The sequence below is a fragment of the Lissotriton vulgaris genome, chromosome 10, assembly GCF_964263255.1.
Source record: "Lissotriton vulgaris chromosome 10, aLisVul1.2, whole genome shotgun sequence".
Taxonomy (NCBI): Eukaryota; Metazoa; Chordata; class Amphibia; order Caudata; family Salamandridae; genus Lissotriton; species Lissotriton vulgaris.
In genome coordinates this window covers 352,294,271-352,315,518 of record NC_141698.1, presented here as the reverse complement: position 1 = coordinate 352,315,518, position 21,248 = coordinate 352,294,271, and the positions used below count along the sequence as shown (strand labels likewise).

Genomic DNA, 21,248 nt, shown 5'->3' with positions numbered 1-21,248 from the left:
AACAACGGCGAGTATATTAACCACATCAGCGCGGCGCAGATTTGTGCGCTGTGCTGAACGTTCTAATGAGCCAACGGACTCATGACGGAACGGTTCCATCATGAGCACAGGCCAACCGACGCTCATGAGGGAACCGTTCCGTCATGAGCATCGAAGGGGTTAAATGCACCGCCTGTGAAACCATTGCAGACTTGGGCATAATTCAGAGTCCAAATTTGCTTTTTGACTCTAATGCAGGTCTCGAGTACCCAGTTACACTACGGATCTTCAGAGCTAGGGCGCAGCTTTCGAGCCCTTTGCAAATAATCTACATTTTCCATGTTACAGATGCCTGGCAGTGCCCGGACTGGGCTCTAAAAATGTAGTCAATGTTTGCCCTACCCTTATAACATGCTCTCCGTATTTAATGAAAACAGGGCTTCTAAGGCGCCTGAGCCATGCTCGCGGCCAACCCATCCTTGAACATTCCGATCCCGGTGCGCGGCCGCGCCCATAGCGGCAGTGAGCAACCTGTGACGTAGAGGCCATTCCGCCTGTAACTGCTCTAGTGCTGCCTGGCGTTTGTACATCATCACCCAGCCCACGGGGCTCTGCTGTCTGACCTTCTCAGAGATTTGGGAATGAACACAAGCCACGCATGCACCATGGCGCAAGATGCTATAGGACTGGGCGGTGAAACGCCTTAAAACAAATATCAGGTTTGGGAATAATTTGCAGATAAGCGAATTGAGGGCAACACAGGCGTGGGGATCGTTCACGAGCATCATTTTACAGTCCATATTATGATAGTAATAAAATACAGTTATTGTTATTATCATTGTGCTCTGTCAACAGGAGGCGATGAAAACATAATAAAAATAGGACTTTACTATAACCCTTTCTTTACCTCGCACACACACCAAGATTGGCATATAACAAAAGGGGGAGCCCACTCTGTTTGGTTCTGAACTGATGACCTGAAGTTACATATGCATGGCACAGGAACCCAACCAACTGAGCTGACCTATGCACGTGAATGCCAGATCTACCCTTTCAGCATTGCCATAGGAAGAAAGTATGTAGCATATGTATAATTTTTTTCTCTCCGGGTTTCTGTCAACACATCCCAGCAAACAACAAACTGTGCGTTTACCTGTGAAAGAAATGTGGTAGTAAAAAAGATAACAAACAAAATCAAGCACGCGCGGCAGCTGGGGGTGGGGGGGTGAGAGGAGGGGGCCTGCGCGATTCCCTTGCTGGAACGAGCAGCAAGGTACGATATTTGATAACATATGGCACCGCTGCTCGTTCCTGCAAGGGAAATCGCCAAACATGCATAGGTTGCCATTGAAAGCAATGCAACGCGTGCATGTTATTGCCTGCAGAAGTGAAGCCATGGCTAAAGGTCTTTTTCCTATACAGCGCATGCATGCTGAGTAGGCAAGACCTAAAAAGACAACGGTGGGATCTTTCTATTAAATTCAGCCACTGGTAAGTATTTGGTGAATCATCCATATTCATCCTTTTTTTCACCCACTAAGCCACTCCAGCCATTTGCAATTCAGTCTTGGGTGAGAGGGATCAGCAAATTAATGAGGAGAGGCAACGCAGAGTCTGGTTGAGAGTCAGAGCACAAGCTGTGCCATTCATCAGCCTGTCTAGTTTCCAGTGTTTATTTTGTTGTGAATTTCAGTGGTATTTATTGTTTGATGTGTTTTTCTTCTAGCCTGGATGACAGGGGGAGAGAGTGATGGTAGTAAAAAGGGAGGGGGCAACATTTTTCAATTCTCGCCTTGGGTGGCAAAAGACCTACAAACGGCCCTGCCTAGACCAGTGAATGCGAGGGGCCTTACACTGTAGGGGCCGGTAGCAAGCTTCCTCCCTCTGGCTGGTTTGCTGATATTGCAGAGCCTGGTGGCCCGGCCCTCTCTCCTGGAAACAGCCTGTAGAGGTGGGCTGGGGAGCAGGGACGGGTGGTGCAACATAACAGCAGACTGCCTCATTGCCACCCCTCTCCTGGGGCATCATACAGTGTGCTGGGGATGGCCAGTGGATGGATAGTGGCTCCAGCATACAGAACTGCTAGAATTTTATGGCAGACTGCGTGGAGGCCTGTGATGCTAGCATAATGCTGTTACATAGGGGGTCCCAGACTTATTCACCATCCCTTCCCACTCTGTCTAATTTTACCATTTGGCGCTTGTGGCCTTTCACTGATGCAAAATGCCAGTACCCTTGACGGACTGGTGGGCCTGTGTGAGGAGCCTGCTAGGGTTGTGGGTAAGTGTCCCATTCAGATGTTGCTGTCTTTCTAGCTGTTTTGCCTAGGGGAGGTGGTGGCTGGCCTGTGGTCACCTAGTTTGTCCTATATTGTGTTGATGTGTGGACAGCTTCTGGATTGTGGACAGGTGGCAGAGGTGTGATCTGAGATGGTTCTGGAGAAGGGCATGGATGGATTCTCCTGCCCGCAACTATTGGTAATCACCCCCTCCCCCTCTGGAGGCCGCACTGGTCACTGCCGGGATACCTCAATCAATCAGGGTTTTTTTAAAGCGTGCTACTCACCCGTGAGGGTCTCAAGGCGCTGGGAGGGGGGGTGTGCGCAGTCCGGGTCAGTCAAAAAGCCAGGTCTTGAGGTCCTTCCTGAAAGAGTGCAGGGTCAGAGAGCATCTGATGTTCACTGGGAGCTCGTTCCATGTCTTGGCTGTGATGTAGGAGATAGCTCTCCTGCCTGTTCTCTGCAAGGGCAAGGTCGGCCGATTGGATGTTTCTCTTTGGTACGTGGAAGGTGACTCTCTCATTTAGGTATTTGGGTCCAACGTTGTGGAGGGATTTGTAGGTGTGAGTGAGGAGTTTAAAGGTTACCCTCTTCTCGATGGGGATCCAGTGGAGGTCTCGTAGGTGTCCGGTCATGTGCTTGTGATGCAGAGTTCCGAGGACGAGTCTTGCCGGGGCGTTCTGGATGGTTTAGAGTCTGTGTAGAAGTGTTCTGTTGATGCCGGCATATAGGGATTTGACGTAGTTGAGTCTGCTGGTTATGAGTGCGTGGGTGACGGTCTTCCTGCAGTCAGTGGGGATGCATTTGAAGGTCTTACAGTGGATGGGCAGGCAGTTGAAACTGGTGGAGGCAAAAGAGTTTATCTGGTGCTTCATGGAGAGGGCGGATTCGAGGATGATGCCGAGGTTTTGAGCGTGGTCTGTAGGGCTGGGAGGGCTCCCAAGGGTAATGGGCCACCAGGTGTTGTCCCATGCGGAGATGCAGGGGCCGAGGATGAGGACCTCGATCTTCTCCGAGTTGAGCTTCAGGCAGTTGGCAATCATCCAGTCTGCTACGTTCTTCATTCTGACCTGGAAGTTGATTCTGGTGTCTTTGGGGTTCTTTGTGAGTGACAAGATGAGCTGGGTGTCGTCGGCGTAGTATACGATGCTGAGCCCATGCGGTCTGATGGTGGCTGCGAGGGAGGCCATGTAGATGTTGAAGAACGTGGGGCTGAGTGATGATCCTTGAGGTATTCCGCAGATTATATCAGTGGGCTCGGAGAGGAAGAGAGGGAGTCTGATCCTCTGGGTGCAGCCAGAGAGGAAGGATTGGATCCATTTGATGGTGGTGCCCCGTATTCCTGCGTGGTGTGTAGGAGAGTAGGGTCTGCTTCCTATGGTCACCCCCACTTTTTACTGTGATTTTCTGGTTTTTCGACTTTAGTGTGGCTGTGGGCCTGCTAATCAGACCCACAGCCCATCTGTTTTCTCTCTAAATTGATACCATGTACTTTAGGGTCATACCTGATTGGGTATTGGGTCACCTTCGTGAGCCCCTGTATAGTGTACCATAGGTACCCAGGACATAGGTGCATCCGAGGCCTACCAGGGGCTGCAGAATGTATTATGTTAATAGCAACAAGGGGCCCCAACTCAGTCAACAGGGGACCTCGGGGAACAATTCTTTCGAACAACAGTGGTCCCATGCACATTCAAGTAAAAGATCAATAAATATAGACAAAGTCAATTCTATATTTAGAATGACATGTCCAGCCGGACAGAGGTCCTTCAAGTTTACTTAATAAACAGTGTTATCACAAGATAAAACAAAGATACCTTCCACAGGACCCCTGTGTGGTACACAAGCCTGTGCCCAACACTTGCGGGGTGTGTACAGTTGGATAAAGATAGGAAAGGTTTTTTAAGGCAAACAAGCGTTCTTATGTTCATATGTTGATTATACAGAACATATCAAACAACACCATTACATCAATTTTAGCAATCAAAATACTTGTATACGGTGCTTAAGCAAGTCGACGGCGTTTCGGTCCCCCTAAAGGGTCATGGGGACCATCATCAGGACAAACAAATAATTGCCTTTATCGCTAACCCTCAAAATACCGAGGCAGCGTGTAAGTAATAAAGGGCCGTTTCGATAATGAGCACGACCCGGACCAACAGACCCAGTTAGGGGCGTGGAAAGCCGTGTTACTGAATCGTAACCGGACGACGCCAGGGTAAGCCGGTAATGACGGTCACCATGACCGTCATTACCGGCTTACCCTGGCGTCGTCCGGTTACGATTCAGTAACACGGCTTTCCACGCCCTAACTAGGTCTGTTGGTCCGGGTCGCGCTCATTATCGAAACGGCCCTTTATTACTTACACGCTGCCTCGGTATTTTGAGGGTTAGCGATAAAGGCAATTATTTGTTTGTCCTGATGATGGTCACCATGACCCTTTAGGGGGACCGAAACGCCGTCGACTTGCTTAAGCACCGTATACAAGTATTTTGATTGCTAAAATTGATGTAATGGTGTTGTTTGATATGCTCTGTATAATCAACATATGAACATAAGAACGCTTGTTTGCCTTAAAAAACCTTTCCTATCTTTCTCTAACTGTACACACCGGCAAGTGTTGGGCACAGGCTTGTGTACCACACAGGGGTCATGGGGAAGGTATCTTTGTTTTATCTTGTGATAACACTGTTTATTAAGTAAACTTGAAGGACCTCTGTCCGGCTGGACATGTCATTCTAAATATAGAATTGACTTTGTCTATATTTATTGGTCTTTTACTTGAATGTGCATGGACCACTGTTGTTCGAAAGAAGCAGAATGTATTATGCCACCCCTGGCTGTCCATCCAAACTGACACCACAGGCTGATCACTCAGCTTGGGTAAGGTGGTGTAATCCCCCCTAATTTAGACATAGTATATCTATATCTACCTTATATATAGACACATAGTAACCTATAAGTCACTCCTATGGCAGGCCTTAACAATCCTGGAGGCAGATTGCTTGGTTTTATGTGAGAGGGTGCCCTAGCAGGAGCTGAGCCCCTCTGCAGCTTTCAGAACCATCTCCTTATAGCTGTTCTATATTATAGCCATACCATATTCTCTTCAGTGCATTATAAACCTTGCGGTTAATGCTAACTTTGGTTTGGCTTTATGAAAAAATGTTGTGTAAGGTGTCAAACACTTTGGAATACTACCCCCACCCCGCCAGTTCTGGCGGCGGGGATAGCATTCCACCCTTCTAGAGGGAAAAGACATGTAGTTACTGCTTTACCCGGTTAAAGTTAAACAGAGCCTCAACATCACAAAATGGATGCTGCTGCCACAGACACAAGTCTGACCACCTGCTGCTGGGGGAATCTCCGGCAAGGGAGGCCTGGACAATAGGTTTCCTGTCGAGGGAGGTGCCTGTAGTGTATTGGGGCAGGGTGGGTTGAATGGAAAGATGCTTTTCCAGACACTGCCTTGGGTACACAAGGTGCTCCATGCATAGCCCGGTTCAAACCAGTTGCTAGGGCACTTCAGCCCGCTCTGGCACGAAACTGAACAAAGGGAAAGGGGTGTAACCACCCCCTTCCCAGGTCCACCCATAGGAGGGAACTAGCAGGTAATCCAGCTCCTAAAATCAGTATAAAGATAGGAGCTGTGTCTCCAGACTTTAGATTATCCTGGAATGAAACTCTGATACAAAACTCTTGGACCTTCAATGTTCTATATCGACTAGAAGGCTGAAGACATCTCCCTTGTGGTCAAGGAGTGACCCCCCTGTGCAAACAGGCACCACCAGTAACTTGCCAGTTTGCTTTGTCGACACTCCTGCCAGAACCCGAAGACTCAGCTACTCAGGAACTGGACTTCCAGACTTCTCGGACTCCGATCCACACCCACAGCAAAGCTGAGACCCGTGGCAGACACGAGATACGTGGGACCGGACACCCTGGACTTCCTGCATTTTGCTAACTGCTTGACTCCAGAGGTACCCTCGCAGTTGTGCATTGGGATATGAGAAGCTCCATCCCTGAGCGCTATTTGCACCAGAGCTCAGCCGTCCAAACTCCACAAGTGCCGCGTGGGGCCGGCTCCTACACATGCAGCAGGACATACGCTGGATACCATTTTTACCAATATTCATGATTTAACAGGAGAACCTCCCCTGGCATTAAACTGGACTGACCATCTGGCATTAAGATTCTCTTTTAAAAAGCCAGAATTAGGAAGCCAGTCCCAATGCTGAGAAAATCTTTGCAGAGCATGGAGAAAAGTCACACTAACAGCGTTCAGTCGGGCTTATATAACTCCTTCATTTAAGAACTACGCTGAGATTGACACAGCCTTAGAAAGATCGGAGGCTTCGGTAAGCCAACCCTTAGATACCATTGCTCCACTTAGAGTAGTGAAAACCCAGGAAAGGGCTGCTCCAGTCCCTTGGTACTCGCAAAAGCCTCAAGAAAGAAAAAGCCATGTATAGAGGTACCAAGACAAAATGGAGGAAAACAAAGCTGGAGGGTGATAAACTTGCCTATAAAACAGCACATAGAGCCTATTTAAATAGCTGCAACACAGCGAGGAGAGAACATTTAGGCACCCGAATTTTGTAAGCGAAGAGCTCCTCTAAGGAGCTCTTTAAGATCCTCAAGGAGTTCACTAACCCCAGAGCCAACAATCCTTCACTCCCGCCTAGGCAAAGGCTTTGCGACGAGCTAGCTAATTATTATAAACAGAAGGTCGACAAAATGTACAGCTCCTTTGGTGCGGTAGAGGTAGCGAAGGGGGTAATCCCACTCTGGGAGGACACCTTACTACCTAGTCTTGACTCTTTTGCAGTTATTACCACAGAGCATGTAGTGTCCATACTAGCTCACACGAAATCAGGTTCTCCGTTAGATATGGCCCGACTTTTATTATTTTAGAGCTTGCCCCGGTCTTGTCTTCTTTGCTCTCAGATGACTGTATTATATTCACTGGCAACAGCCACGTTTCCTCTTAAATGGAAAAAGGTGCAAATTAAACCTCTGCTGAAGAAAGCACTAGCTGACCCAGCAGACTTGCAAAACTATAGACCGATATGTCTTCTCCCATGCTGCTCTAAAATCATGGAGGCATTGATCAACAAACAACTTGAGGGTAATTTGGAGCAAAATAATCTACTTGATCCCTCCCAGTTGGGTTTCCGGGCATGTCATAGCACAAAACCTGCTTTCTCTGAAGTAACTGATACAATAAGGATGTCATTGGATAAGGGGACTCCCTCGATGTTAATGCTTCTTTATCTGTCGGTGGCCTTTGACACCATCTCTCATAGAATCCTTTTGGATAGGCTACAAGAGATTGGTGTCAGAGAAATGGCCTTAAACTGGCTACAAAGCTTTTTGACCGACAGAACACAATGTGTCCAATTGGACACATTTGTGTTGCAGACCACGCTAGTGGACAAGGGAGTCCCTCAAGGGTCCATCTTAAGTCCTACCTTGTTCAAAATCTATGTGGCTCCTCTGGCCACCATTATTAGATCATGCGGTTTTGAGACTATCTTGTATGCAGATGACACCCAGGTGATAGTCCCTAATGAGACGGATCCCGCGGTGACCAGAGCAAAGTTTAAGACCTGAATGGTAAAAATAGCCACATGCATGAGTAAGAGCTTTCTTCACCTTAACTCCAACAAAACGGAGATCCTGTTGTTTGGGAAAGTTGAGGAACCGTAGTCTGCTAACTGGAAGCCTAAAGAACTTGGGGAAGCTCCTAGACCAAAAAAGTAGGCGAGGAACCTGGGCATTATAAATCGATGACAATCTCTCCATGGAGAAGCATGTGAAGACGGTCTCAGGCACCTGCTTTGGTATAATGCTGATGCTGAGAAAGATATTTCTGTCGATTTCCCTTGTGGCCAGAAAAGCCCTCATACAGGCGCTTCTAGTCCGCAGACTAGATTATGGAAATTCACTGTTAGCAGGAACAAGGGAAGATTTATTATCAAGGTTGCAAGTAGTTCAAAATACAGCAGCGCGTCTTGCTCTCAACAAACTGGAATGCACCCCGTCACAACCTCTCTTGCGACAACTGCACTTGCTTCCTATCAGGAAAAGAGCAGTCTTTTAGCTCCTTTGTATAGTGTTTAAAGTACTTCAGGGGACTGGCCCTGCCTAACTAACAAAGAAACTAAAACCTTATATCCCTGTGCGTCAATTGAGTTTGAGTAATTGGAAACTGCTCTGCACATGGAAAATGATTAAAGCTAAAATGGGTGGTTGTGCCTTTTCCCATCTAGCCCCCAACCACTGGAACAGACTGCCAGATCAGATATGAGCCTGTTCAAATCTAGCACAGTTTAAGAAAGAGCTGAAAACCTGGATGTTTTAATGATCACTTTCAATCTGAAGTTTGCTACCCAGGCGCCGAGAGATCCCTTGGGGATGATTACTTGCGCCATACAAGTGCTAATAATAATCTAAAATATGCCTTATTGAAGCTCAAGATTATTCAAAAGGCATCACCAGACATCATTTTCTCCTTTTTTGTACTTCTCTTCCACTCCGCCTCCCTTTTGCATGTGCTGACAATTTCATACACAGGCTCGATGTGTGGTTAAACAAGAATACTACAGTTTAGTTTTAGCCTCAATTTTTCAATTCAAAACTCCAGTTTCACTGCCATAGCCAGGTGTTGCATTCCTCTAATGCTCCATTGCTAATGTTTACAATGTTCAAGAAACAGTGGAGTTTCCACCTCCCAATGTCAGGAAATGTTTATCTCCACTAAGGTAACAGTGGAGGTAAACCAAGGTTCGCTTCAAAAACTGCTTGACCCATATTGACAATTGGATGTGTTCCAATCACTTTGAACTAAACGGCAACAAGACAGAGGTCATCCTCTTTGGAAAGGCAGACAAACACTGGGCTAGTGACTGGTTGCCACAAAATCTGGGCTCGTATCCATCACGCAAATCTGTGGTACAAAATCTTGGAGTGATCATTGACAATCAATTGTTGATAAAAAGCCATATAAGTCATATAATCGGCATCTGCTATGGTATTTTGCTTAAATTATACAAAATATTTCAATGGATTCCCATTGAATCCAGGAAACCTCTGGTTTCTGACTAATCATGAGCTGCATTGATTATGGTAATGCCCTGTTAGCCTCCATAAACGAGGATCTCTACTCTAAGCTTCAAGTCTTGCAAAACATTGCAGCAATACTAGTATTAAATCTCCCAGTAAGAGCTCCATCATTGACCAGTCTGAAGACCCTTCACTGGCTCTCTCTCAAGAAGCTATATCGCTTCAAAATCCTATGTCTTGTGCACAGGAGTATATATGGAACTGGACCACATTATTTGGGTAAGAAACTAATCTGGTATCAACGTAGCAGGATGCTTAGGTCCAGCACTAAATTTCTTCTTACCCCTCACAGAATTCGCACTACCAAAAATGCTGGTCGATCTTTCTCCTTTCTCGCACCTGCCTTCTGGAAAAAACTCCCATCACATATCTCTCCCATCATCGACCATAAGCTTTTCTGCAAAAAATGAAAAATCTGCTTGTTCGAACACCCATAATTGCTACTTACCTGACTGTCAGTCCGCACTGAGTCTCCCAGGAGTTCTCGCTAGCGCTAAGCGACCTTATGGTGACATGTGCGCACAATAAGTTCCTTTGATTTGATTTGATTTGGAAAATCTGCCATAGTTTGAGTGTTCTCCATGGAAGACAAAAGTTCTCTCCATGAAAATAGATGTATCCTCTGTGAGAGGAACATTTTTGGGAAAAAGTCCACCTTATTACGGTTGCTGAAATAGCTGTGACAAAATATGAGGACTGCAATTGCACCACCAAAGTGGGGTATGTTGTCAGTGCCCACACATTCAATTTTCCTTCCATGCTGAGAGTTTTCCCTAACAGTCAGGGGTTGTCATACTTTCCTTTCCATGAATGACCACCACAGCTTACATGACTGCCTTTCACAAAGTTAACTGTATCAGACATTATAGTCTGTCTGTCAGTACAACTCAGATAGCTAATCATTATCTTATGTCAAAGAAAAGTTCAAACCTTTACAAGGATAGAGGAATCCATAGTTTGGACTACTCTTTGTAGTACTGTTACTTTGCTGGTGATGTTGATGGGAAATTTGGATTTTTTTTAAAACATGATTCCCTATTACATATGATTTCTATGCTCACATCTTTAGAATAATCTGCCACAGGAATTTAACAAAACCATTTTGTTCAAGCAGTAAGACATTTTATATGCATATGTGCATAACATTTACGGTCTCAAAACCAAGAGGAAACTCTTTGGTGAAGCTTGCCCTTAAAAAAACAAAATAATGTACAAAACATTTACAATGCCTCCCACACAACACCATTTTGTACATCAGTTTTCAAGAGCTGTTACTTACTCCTGAGACCTTGAAGTCACATTCGTCCTTGCCTTGGTTGTCTATCTGATTGACACACACCGTCTCTTTAATGGTGAACCGCAGCTGCTCAGGACTAACAAGCATTTCCTGCAATAACATAGAATGTGAGAACTTGACTAAGTGACATAACATTTCCACTTTTACAAAAGAGACCTTATTTACAATTCATCAAATTAATTTTAAACCCACTGTTATGGAGAGTTTAACTTATTTGCCAAAGTTGGAAGATTTCCCATATTAAGTCCTCCACTCCACTCCAGTGCCATGAAACCGTTTGGTGTACGTGCGCTTTACAAGTTTTTTTAATAAAACATAACATAGCACTATAGAAGCAGAGATTTTTCCACACAAGTGTGTATATCCTACTTGAGAAATTCCACTTTCCCTGGGAATCATTGGGTGGAAAATCAACTAGTGGCATGCAATAATAGCTAAATATCCTGAAAATATATCCCCATTTAAGGATTCACAGTCAGTGCTACATTTCGTCTGCCAAATGTACCCTGGGGGAGATCTTACTGCATGATTGGGACACCATATTTCTCTTTCCATCAATGCCTGTCACCATTTCCATGGCAGCCTTTCACAAAGGTACAAGCAACGACTCCTCCATTAGGGCGGAGGAGCGTTGCCCCACTGCTAAGAGCCAGCAAATTCAAGCATGAAAACTAAATTGATGAAACAATGGTATTATCATTTTATTTTTCATCTTGGAGGCTGCCAGCTGGGCCTACTGAGCGTCTGAGCCTGGTAGGGGGGTGGCCATCCTGACAGACAGCAGCTGCTGCAAAAGTATACATACCGGTTTGGCTGGCTGTCTAAAGACGGCTAAAATGACATGCGCACATAGATCTCTCCAACCCTAACTGTGCTGCACAGCCAGGTGTGAGGACAAAACAAGCATCCTCAGACCTGTCCTGGCAGTTCTCTCATCCTGGATAATACTATTACCAGCATAAGAGCAGCTTCTGGATTGGCCTAGGGGAGTCTGGGAGACTGTGGACCCCATTGGACTGCCTCGACAGAAGCAGAAGAGCACTGAGGGGGCGGCTGCCAGCAGGTAGGTAATGTTTCATTTTTATTCTCACCTGTGCTGCCCCATAATCGTAATCATACGTTCTAATTCCAAGTTTTCAATTTCTGGTCCTCTTGTCTCTTGTACAATGCACATAGGGGGTGCACCCAAATCCCCACTGCAATTCATGCTGCAAGCGCGACCTCATCCCAGTTGCCGGGGCCATTTTGTTATACAGGGACATGGTTTCCCTCTTCCATACTATTTTTAAAGCCTCCAGTAATGCGAGTTCACCTTTACTCAGGTCATGGGGACGAGCTACTTTCCACTGGCCTCCAGCCGAGACTATTTGGGCACAGGGACTGTTCCCCACCGTATTGTTCCTCAACTCAGCTTCACCACACAGATACTTTTATGCCACAGCACGTGCTTTTAGGACTGGAAAGGATTCTTTCATGAGGGGCCGAATATTTCATGCACTGGGAGGGCAAATCTGGAATCATTGACAGAGCATGGGGTTCATCCCAGTTTCTTCTTTCTCTTTTTATTGTAAGGATTTCTGTAAAGCAGGCAACATGGAAATATATTAAATTGTAAATTACGTCTCCTCGCGGGTTCCTGCTTTTCACTTTTTACAGTGCTCATAATGGCTTGCAAAGCAGAGGATTTTGACTTCGATGCGTCCCAGGGCCGTGGGCCTATTTTACAATAATGCATAATTTAGAAGATTTAATAGGCAGCCATGTATGGCTGCAAGTTTGGATGTTTTGGTTATTTTTGTTGCATTTACTGAGTGTTCCATATCTAGAAAACACAATTAAAGAACCGATAAGATAGCACAGCGGGTTGGGTGCACACGGCACCAAACTCGTAATCTGCAGATCACGGGTGCAGGTGCTCAACACTTCATCATGTCTGCTGTCAAGATCCATGAGTAAAATGCAGATTACAAGTTTCAATTTCCAAAGATGTTTAGGGTTGTAAATAAACTGCGCTGACATCTGACTGTATGTCTTAGAATCCAAGTGTGGCTATTTAAGTAACTTTTCCTCCTCCCAAAGACAATGAAGTGGTCCTATCGAGTCGATTAATAATTTAAATAAAAGCTGAGCCACCCAGTCCCTTAAACACTTGAACAAAATCAGTAATAATTACAGGGATAGGCCTAATTGGACTCCAAATGGTTGGTATTAGCATAGGTCTGAACAACTTTCATTTTGCAGTTAGGCAGCTTAAGTAAATCTAACTTCGAAATTGTTCCCATGACAACATTTTGGGTCTGATTTCGAATTTGCAGAGCCGGAGCCAGACCGGCATGCCGCTGCCCCGCTCCCGTACTGCCAAACCTGCGTTCACACCACCGACCAGATTGCGACTTTTTTTTTCACTGGCGGACTGTTCTTTGTAGGTCAAATGGAGGTGCGTAAGAATAGGCAAAGCAAAGGAATGTCAAAGGCAGTACCTGCATGGCCTGGACTGGTGCAGTCCATGCTGTGAAGGCACTGGGGTGCAGGCATACAGGGGAGCATGACATGTGCCCCCTTGCATGCACCCCATGGCCCTGAGGGTTTGTTTCTTCTCAGCCACAATTTTCATGGAGCATGAACCACCTTGAAAACCGTGGTAGAGAGGAAACTCGTAATATACTTAGCGGGACTGCTGCAGTTACACCAAGCATATTGCGGCCTCAAGACCACCGCACCACAGCCAGCCAACCTCTGATCCATGGCGGTTGTGAAAGTGCAATGGCAGTCCAAATGCCCTAATTGTAATAGGCAGTCGTACTGCAGGTGGGGCAGTGGCTGAAGCGCCACGCCACTGTGAGTCTGGCAGTCCATGGACCGCCACACTCATAATCAGGCCCCAAGTGTTTCTTATGAAACTAAGAATAACTCCGCTTTCAGTTCTGTGTGCAAAAGGCCGCACCTCAGCCTTGTGTTAACACCTTGTTTCCAGAGCACCCAATTCGTCCTATCAAAAAATGAATGGCAAAAATCGACCCAAATATGCTTTTAATGTGCCAAATTGTTTGCGCTTCAAAGTGATGGTCTTTTAAGTGCCACAACCCGGTTTTCACATTGTGTACAATTAAGTGTCAAAGGTGACTTTTTCGATCTTACACCTACGGAACTTACTGGTATCTCGGTTATGCATGTTTTGAAAACCATTTGGGTACCCAATGGAAGACTATCCCTGAAACCCTGGAAAATGTGCAAAGCGCACAGCGATGCTGCCGTCTGTAGTTTAGTAATTACGCTGTCCAGTTTCATCTCTATACGCATCCAAAGTGCCAAAATGGCAACGTGTTGGGACTCCGTAAGTAGAAGTGAGACTTTTTAAACATGAACTGATAAACGTTCCTGACCCTTCCTGATTACAATGCTATTGGTGAACTAAGAGGCAAATCAGGGTTCATGTATACCCTAAATGCAGGCCAGATTCTTATGATCCATGGATTACATTTGCATAATTTTACATACATTTAAAAAAAATCTTGGGTAGAGACACCCAAACCCCTCTCATAAACCTCCAGCTCGCTCACTCACCAAAACTGGTTAACCAATCGGACGGCTCACCTCTTTCAAATTCCAACATCCGCCTCTGGGAGTTACCTCAGGCATAGGGGTGGACTATCCACCCTAGACTTGGGGTCTAATTCTCCACCATGTCTGGCAACATTTGCCCTGAACCTTGGCAGAGGCAGTCTGCCAGCGACCTGTGTGTGACACAGTACACTAAAGCGAATAGGTGCATCACCAGAGATGAAGTGGACAATGTGCTGATTTTAGGCAGATTTTCTGTTACTACTTTCCTCAAACTCAGTTATTTCATTCCAGATAATTTCCTCTTTTGTCACACCATTCATATTGCACAGTGTAGAGGAAAGAATCATTATTTTTATGCATTTCAAGTTATTGTAGCAGCAATATTGAGGGTGCATTTTAACAAATAATGATAAACCTCTTAGCTAGCAATACTTTCGCATGCAAATATAAGGTAGTTCAAAATGTATTTTGTCTGCACGATATCAATTCGATGTAATATTTGTTCATGATCTGCTTGTTTGAGTTTTAAGATGTCTCCTTGTAAGGTTTAAATAAGGCTAATTTATAAATGTAGCTTTCAGCAAGTATTGTAAAAGAAATAAATAAAGGATTGTTCTTAACAGACGTGTTTGATAGAATCCCTTAGATCATGTAGGATGTTGAGCCTCAATACCTCATGATTTCAACATACCTCGTGTTCTACGTATGTCAGTGAGGAAGCAATAACAGATCCACTTAAAAAATCGTAACTTTTAAGAATACCATGTTGGCCTAATGCACTCCTTCTTCCAGAAGTAGTAAAAGTTGTGCCTGTCACAGACAGATAGATTCGTGAAGTCAAATTGCGATCGCAATAGCTGCGAATTAGCTATTGCGATCGCAATTTGAAGAAAAGGAATTCATGGTAGTGAAAACTCCAAAATTGCAAATTCGCTAAAGAAAAATTGCGAGATCGCTAAGTAATTCGCAGAATCCAGGAAGAAGCCCATTAGCGAATCGGAAATTGCGAGAAACCATGGAATCTGCGAATAAATTTGCAAAATCGCTAAATAATCGCTATCGCTGTTCATGTAAAATCGCAAAATGTGAAAAACCCGAAAATCGCTATTAGCGACGCGCAATTTAAGGAGAATCCAAAGCAGGTGGTAACCAGTAATGAAAAAAGAAAAAGAAGAAACTTTAACAAACTACCAACATGTGCAGGCCTGACCAAACACACTTAAGGATACGCAGCTGGAGCATGAGGACTCCCACAATGCCAGGACTCTACATGGTGGTCAGGCGGCGAAGGCTACAGTGTGCAGCAGGGAACAGACGCAGGATCCAGGAGCGAATATTCCACCAGCGGATCACCCTTCTGGGCCAAACTAATGAGCAAGTTTACTCTAAGTACCGCCTGAATGGGGCAATGATCATCAAGCTGATCCGGGACTTAGACCCCCTGATGCAGCACCCAACAAGGAGGACCAATGCCATGCCCACCCATGTCCAGGTCTTCTGCAGCCTGCACCTACTGGCCTCCGGAAGATTCCAGGGGATAGTCGCTGATGCAGGGGGGATATCCCAGCGCACCATGTCCCGCTACCTAAGGAGTTTCCTGGAGGCAATGCTGACCCGGCTACATCACTACATCTCATTCCCGACCACCCAACAGGACTTGAATGACACCAAGCTTCAGTTCTACAACATCGCGCAATTCCCACATGTAATAGGATGCATTGACTGTACCCACATCCACATCTGCCCACCAGCACAAACGGAATACATGTACCGCAACCGCAAGTCCTACCACTCCCTCAATATCCATATGGTGTGTAACGCCAAGACAATCATCACGGACATAGTGGCACAATATCCGGGGAGGACACATGACTCCTTCATATTCCGGCACAGTGGCATGCACACACGACTGGCCAGGGGAGACTTTGACGAAGGACACCTACTAGGTAAGTACACATGCCCCCAAATAGTACACCGTGATCATGTATCTGCGCAGAACAGGCACTCACCCTGTGCTTCTTTCCTGCAGGTGACAGCACCTACAGTCTCCGTGAGTACCTCCTCACCCCATACCTCAACCCTGGCACACCACAGCAACGGCGTTACAATGCTGCACACATACGCACAAGAAATTGCATTGAGAGGACATTTGGGCTTTTGAAGAGCCGTTTCCGCATACTTCACAAGACTGGTGGGGCCATAAAATACACGCCTGAGGTCTGCTGCCGCATCGTGGCCGTGTGTGCAATACTCCACAACATTGCTACCAAGCACAGGATACCAGTGGAGATATCTGGCAGTGAGTCGGGAGAGGACAACCGCCCACCTCCACATGTGCGTCATGCACGCGGGGAAAATCCTGCAGAAGGACACAGGCGCCGCAACCACATCACTAATAACTGTTTCTAGTGCACCCATTCCCCTCACACAACACTGCACTCATGCATGACAAATGTAATAATGACATGAGTTGGAGTTAAGTGAGACCATAAATTTTTATTGGTAAATCACAATAATGTGGCCTTTGTTTTCCTTGGTGTGACATGAGGACAGTACTGCTTCATACCTCCCCATGCAGGGGTAGAGGGCTTGCTTAGGTGTCCAGCATGGCCCTACAGACAGTGTTCAAGGTGTCACTGGCGCCTACGTCCAGACGCACCGAGTCGTCTCTCAGGGTCCTGAGGGACGGTGTTGGCCGGTGATCCTGTTGTGGCCCTCCTGCTCCGGCGGCGTTCAGGCTCCGGCGGCAAGGACATGCTGCTGTTGGTGGACGCGACCTCGCTGGCATCCTCACCCCCCCCTGGTTCACCATGGGCAGTGGGCTGCATGCTGAGCACTGCTGCTGTCAGCAATTCGAGTGACCTGGCCACATCTTGGCAACACTGTACAATTTGACCCTGCATGGCAAGTGATCTGCGTGATAGTTGAGATGTAGCATTGCCTACTATATGGTTGGACCTGGTGTAGGCCCACAGGCAGGCCAGTAGTTGGCGGTGGTGGTGGCGGGTCATGTCCTGCTGGGCTACCAGCAGCTGGCTATTTTCACAGACAGCTGCGGTCATCTGTCCGACATTTTGGCCAGTCTTCTGCAGCTCAAGATGTATCGCTGCCAGGTGACGCGCCTGTCTTTGGTGTACCGTCAGCATTCGGCATTCAATGGCCAGGCGAGGATCAGGTAGATGGAGTGCCCTGCCCGTGCCTGTTGAGGCTTGACGCTGCTGGCGCCTCAGTCCGCTGGACTGGGTTCTTGCTCCGGCTGTGCGCCTCGTCTGCCTACTAGCCGCTGGTGGTGTTGCCTGTACAACTGCTGTGGGTGTCTGTTGGGGTGGTGGCTGGACACCTGTGGCAGCAGGGGTGGCCCTGTCCAAACGGGGTGGTGGTGGAATCACTGCAGGTGGCTGGGATGGACCTGGTTGTTCTTCAGATTGGCCCTCTCTCTCAGTGTCCTCCAGTACCTTCTCGATATGTAGGGCCTCGCTGTCAGTGCTGGGTTGGTCGGCAGCACCTGTGATGTACAAGGGTGCATGATTAATGATGTGTATCTTGCACATGAGATGTTGCTACATGCATGCAGGCTTGCTTTACCTGATTGGCTTTCGGAATTACTATGATTTGACAGGTTTGGCTGTGTTGGGCTATCTGGGGAATTATGATTACACTACAACTACCACAATGCATTGGGGCATTTCAGGTGTTCATGGCCTGCATTACTGGGGATGTCATATTGCTAGCTAAGGAGTCATGGGCATTGTTAGGGGACGGGGTCACAGTCGCGTGGCACTTACCTTGTGATTGTTGGCTGGGTCGGGACGAGTCCAGCTGAATAACACCCACGCAGGCTTCTGGTGTAAGGGTGTCCTCGACAAGGTCCTCCAATGGAGTGTTGGGTGTGACCATTGGATCCCCTCCACCGGTGGCAAGTCGCTCCCTAAGCCTCTCCACAATGCGCTCCTTTGCACGACCTCTCAGGTCGTACCAACGCTTCTTCAAGTCGTCGTTTGACCGCTGGCTCACCCCGACAGAATTACGACAGAATTTACTTTTGTGCGGATGCGCAGCCAGATCCAGCGCTTGTCTGCCTCTGGCACCCTCCGGGAGTCCTTGCCGAAGAGGCGTCCATGGTCCTTACAGACCTCCTCTATGAGGTACTCAAGTTCTTGTTCAGAGAACTTTATTTTTCTCTTCCTTCCTTGGCCACTGCTCCCTGCTGCTTCCTGGGACATGTTGGTGGTATGTGTCCTGCTGGGGTGCTGCAAAATCACTGTTGTGGAGCTCTTCACAATGCTGCTTCCACTGTCTGGCTCAGTGATCAGTTTGTGGGAGGGAAAAGCCTACTTCCTGGTTGTGATGTCATCAATGGACTCGAAATGCGACTTCCCGTTTTTGCGATCTCGCAGTTAGCAAGATCGCAAATTGCGAAATCGCTAATTGCGAGATTGCAATTTCAACATGGAAAACGGGCGATTCTGCGAAATTTAAGCGATTGTGGCAAAATCGCAATCGGAAATTGCGGCTGATTGCTGTTGGACTTGGCCCTTAAGGCAGGTTCACCCCTAGACTTTTTGCTTTAGATCTGTGATCCGTGTGGATGATTTTCTGGTCTGTGCGCACTTTTTCTCTGTGTCCCAGAGTAAAGTGCGTGCATGTAGTTAGGCTGGCCTGCTCTCCCATAGGGATGCATGGGGAATGTCTGTGTCCCTAGTAATTCCTGATGTGTGGGGAGTGCATGCTCGAATTTGGTATGTGTGAGTTTGTGGGAATGAATGCTTCACAATGGTATATGTGGCATGTGTGTGTCATGTGTAGAAATGCCATTTCTAGTACTTGGCATATTACTGTAAAATATGTCTGCAGTGTGATTGGCTGGAGCTGGCTGGTGAGCCTGGCTCCAGGAAGGCTGGATGGGTCTGCCCGGTGGTGAGTGCGAGATTAGCATGCTTGATGGCTTGGGAGGAGTGCCCCTGGTCCCTGATGGGCCTGGACTTTCCCCAGACAATGCTGGCTCCACCCCCTGTAGTGCGACTGATGGCCCTAGCCCTGCCAGTGAATAGAGAGGGTGGTTGAGGTAAACAGAGTACTTCAGAACCAGCTGCGACTGGTTTTCCCCCACCCTACACCCTGAGACAAAGGGTTTTTCTGTATAAGAAGGGGCTGTGTCCCCATACAATTTGTCCTGTCTTTGGTTTTCTTCCAGGATCTTGCCAGAGGGGGCTGCTGCTTCTGCAGGGGCCAAGAGGACCGCCACTTGGCTGTCTCCCTGCCTGGAGACCCAGTGTGCTGGCTCTGGCCCTGCCTTGCCCCTCTGCCTGCCTCCAGACCCTGCTGGAGCTTTCCTGTGCCTGGAGGCGCCCTGATCTTGATTTGTAGCGCTAGGAGCGCTTTCCTTGTGCCCCAGCGCTCAATAGCGCTTTGCTGATATTTCTAGCGCTAGGCTCGCTTTCTGTAACCCCTAAGCGCTTGAGAGCGCTTTGTGTGCAGCCGGTGCCCACCCGGCATCTGCCCGTCTGATTTCACCGATTTGCGGCATTAGCGAGTGCCCACCTCGCTTTATCTTTTAATTGAAAGCCGGAGCCCACCCGGCATTGCCCCGTACTTGGATTTTGTAAATACCTCGAGGGAGCCCACTCCTCGGGTACTGAGAAGCCGCCTGCCTGCCTGGTACGAGCCGCCGCGCTGCCTGCGGCGACCCGGAAGTGATCGTTGGCCCAGCCAATCGCTGCGCGGCCCGGGAGAGGCGAACCGGAAGTCCCGCCCCCGGAGCCGAGCAGCGAGGAGAGAAGCAGCCGCCGTCTCCGAGGCTCCCGAGCGAAGGGAGAGCCCTGGCAGAGGAAGAGCCGCCCAGGAGCAGTGTCGGAGCGTCCCCGCCATCCCGGTGAGTGAGAGGCATCTGCATTGTGTGCAGAGCGGCCCCGGTTGGCAGCGGGCCGCTCCGCAGGAGAGAAGGGGCCATTCCTTGGTGATTGGAGCCACGAGGCTCCGTGGGGCATTTTTCTTGATCCTGAGTCCCCCGTGAGGGACTCCAATGCGCCCATTTGTGCTGTGCGAGCCTGCAAGGCTCTGAGGGGCCATTCTGTTCTTTGAGCCTGAGAGAGGCTCCACCAGCCCGCATTAGTTCTTGAGAGCCCCGAGTGGCTCAGGGCATTTCCTTCTTTGAGCCAGAGAGGCTCCACACGCCCACATCGTCTTTAGAGCCATGAGAGAGGCTCTGGGGCATTTTTGATTATCCTGAGAGCGCTGAAGCTCTATTTGCACATTTGCTTTGTGAGCCCCTGAGAGGCTCCTTGCCCCCTTTGTTCTTGAGCCCTCCTGGCTCCAACGTTGTGCATCTGTATTTACAACTGTCCAGCACTTAGTGGACAGTTGCTACATTTAGGCTTTGTGTTCTGTGCTGCCTGCGCAGACCTCCCTGACACTGAGACTCAGGGCATTTCGCCCCTTTCGAGGCCAGTTGGCCTGAGGGACATTGTGAGTGCTGTGCTTTGTGCACCCTGCGCATTGTATTTTCTGTGTATGTGATTCTTGCGCAAAATGTTCTAATCTGCACCTCTGTGTTTAATGCCTCATGTGCAATTGTTTATGTCCGCTTACCTTTTCTAAAAGTGACCTGATTAGGTATTTCATGTTTATCCCCTTTGCTAAGAGTGACCTGCATAGAGGATTGTTGATGTCCCATTTTATGTTATCCACTTTGCTAAGAGGGACCTGCATAGAGGTGTCCCATTTTATGTATCCACTTTGCTAAATGTGACCTGCATAGAGGATTGGTGATGTCTCATTTTATGTTTAGGGTTCCTTCCCTTTGCTAAGAGTGAACTGCTTAGGTGTTGGTATTCCTTCCTTAGGTCCTGCTGAGAAGGTCCTAGTTACCTGCGTAATTGCCTACAGTGTTTTAGGGTTGCGTAGGAGGTCTTTACTGTTCCAATGATTACTGGATGTATGTTGCATTTATAATTTTGGTGCTACTCATTCTATGTTTACGACATAAGTGTATACCTACCAGTATT

General features: G+C 47.5%; 1 protein-coding gene across 6 annotated transcripts in view; it reads right to left on the bottom strand.

The window, feature by feature from the left end:
- Window positions 1-21,248, bottom strand: part of LOC147685238 (cathelicidin-1-like) — a 252,791-nt gene that overhangs the window by 192,429 nt on the left and 39,114 nt on the right. For all 6 annotated transcript variants that reach the window (XM_086941139.1, XM_086941137.1, XM_086941138.1 and 3 more), the window contains exon 2: window positions 10,663-10,770. In XM_086941139.1, coding sequence (XP_086797265.1) covers window positions 10,663-10,770 — 108 coding nt within the window. The remainder of the gene's footprint in view (window positions 1-10,662; window positions 10,771-21,248) is intronic.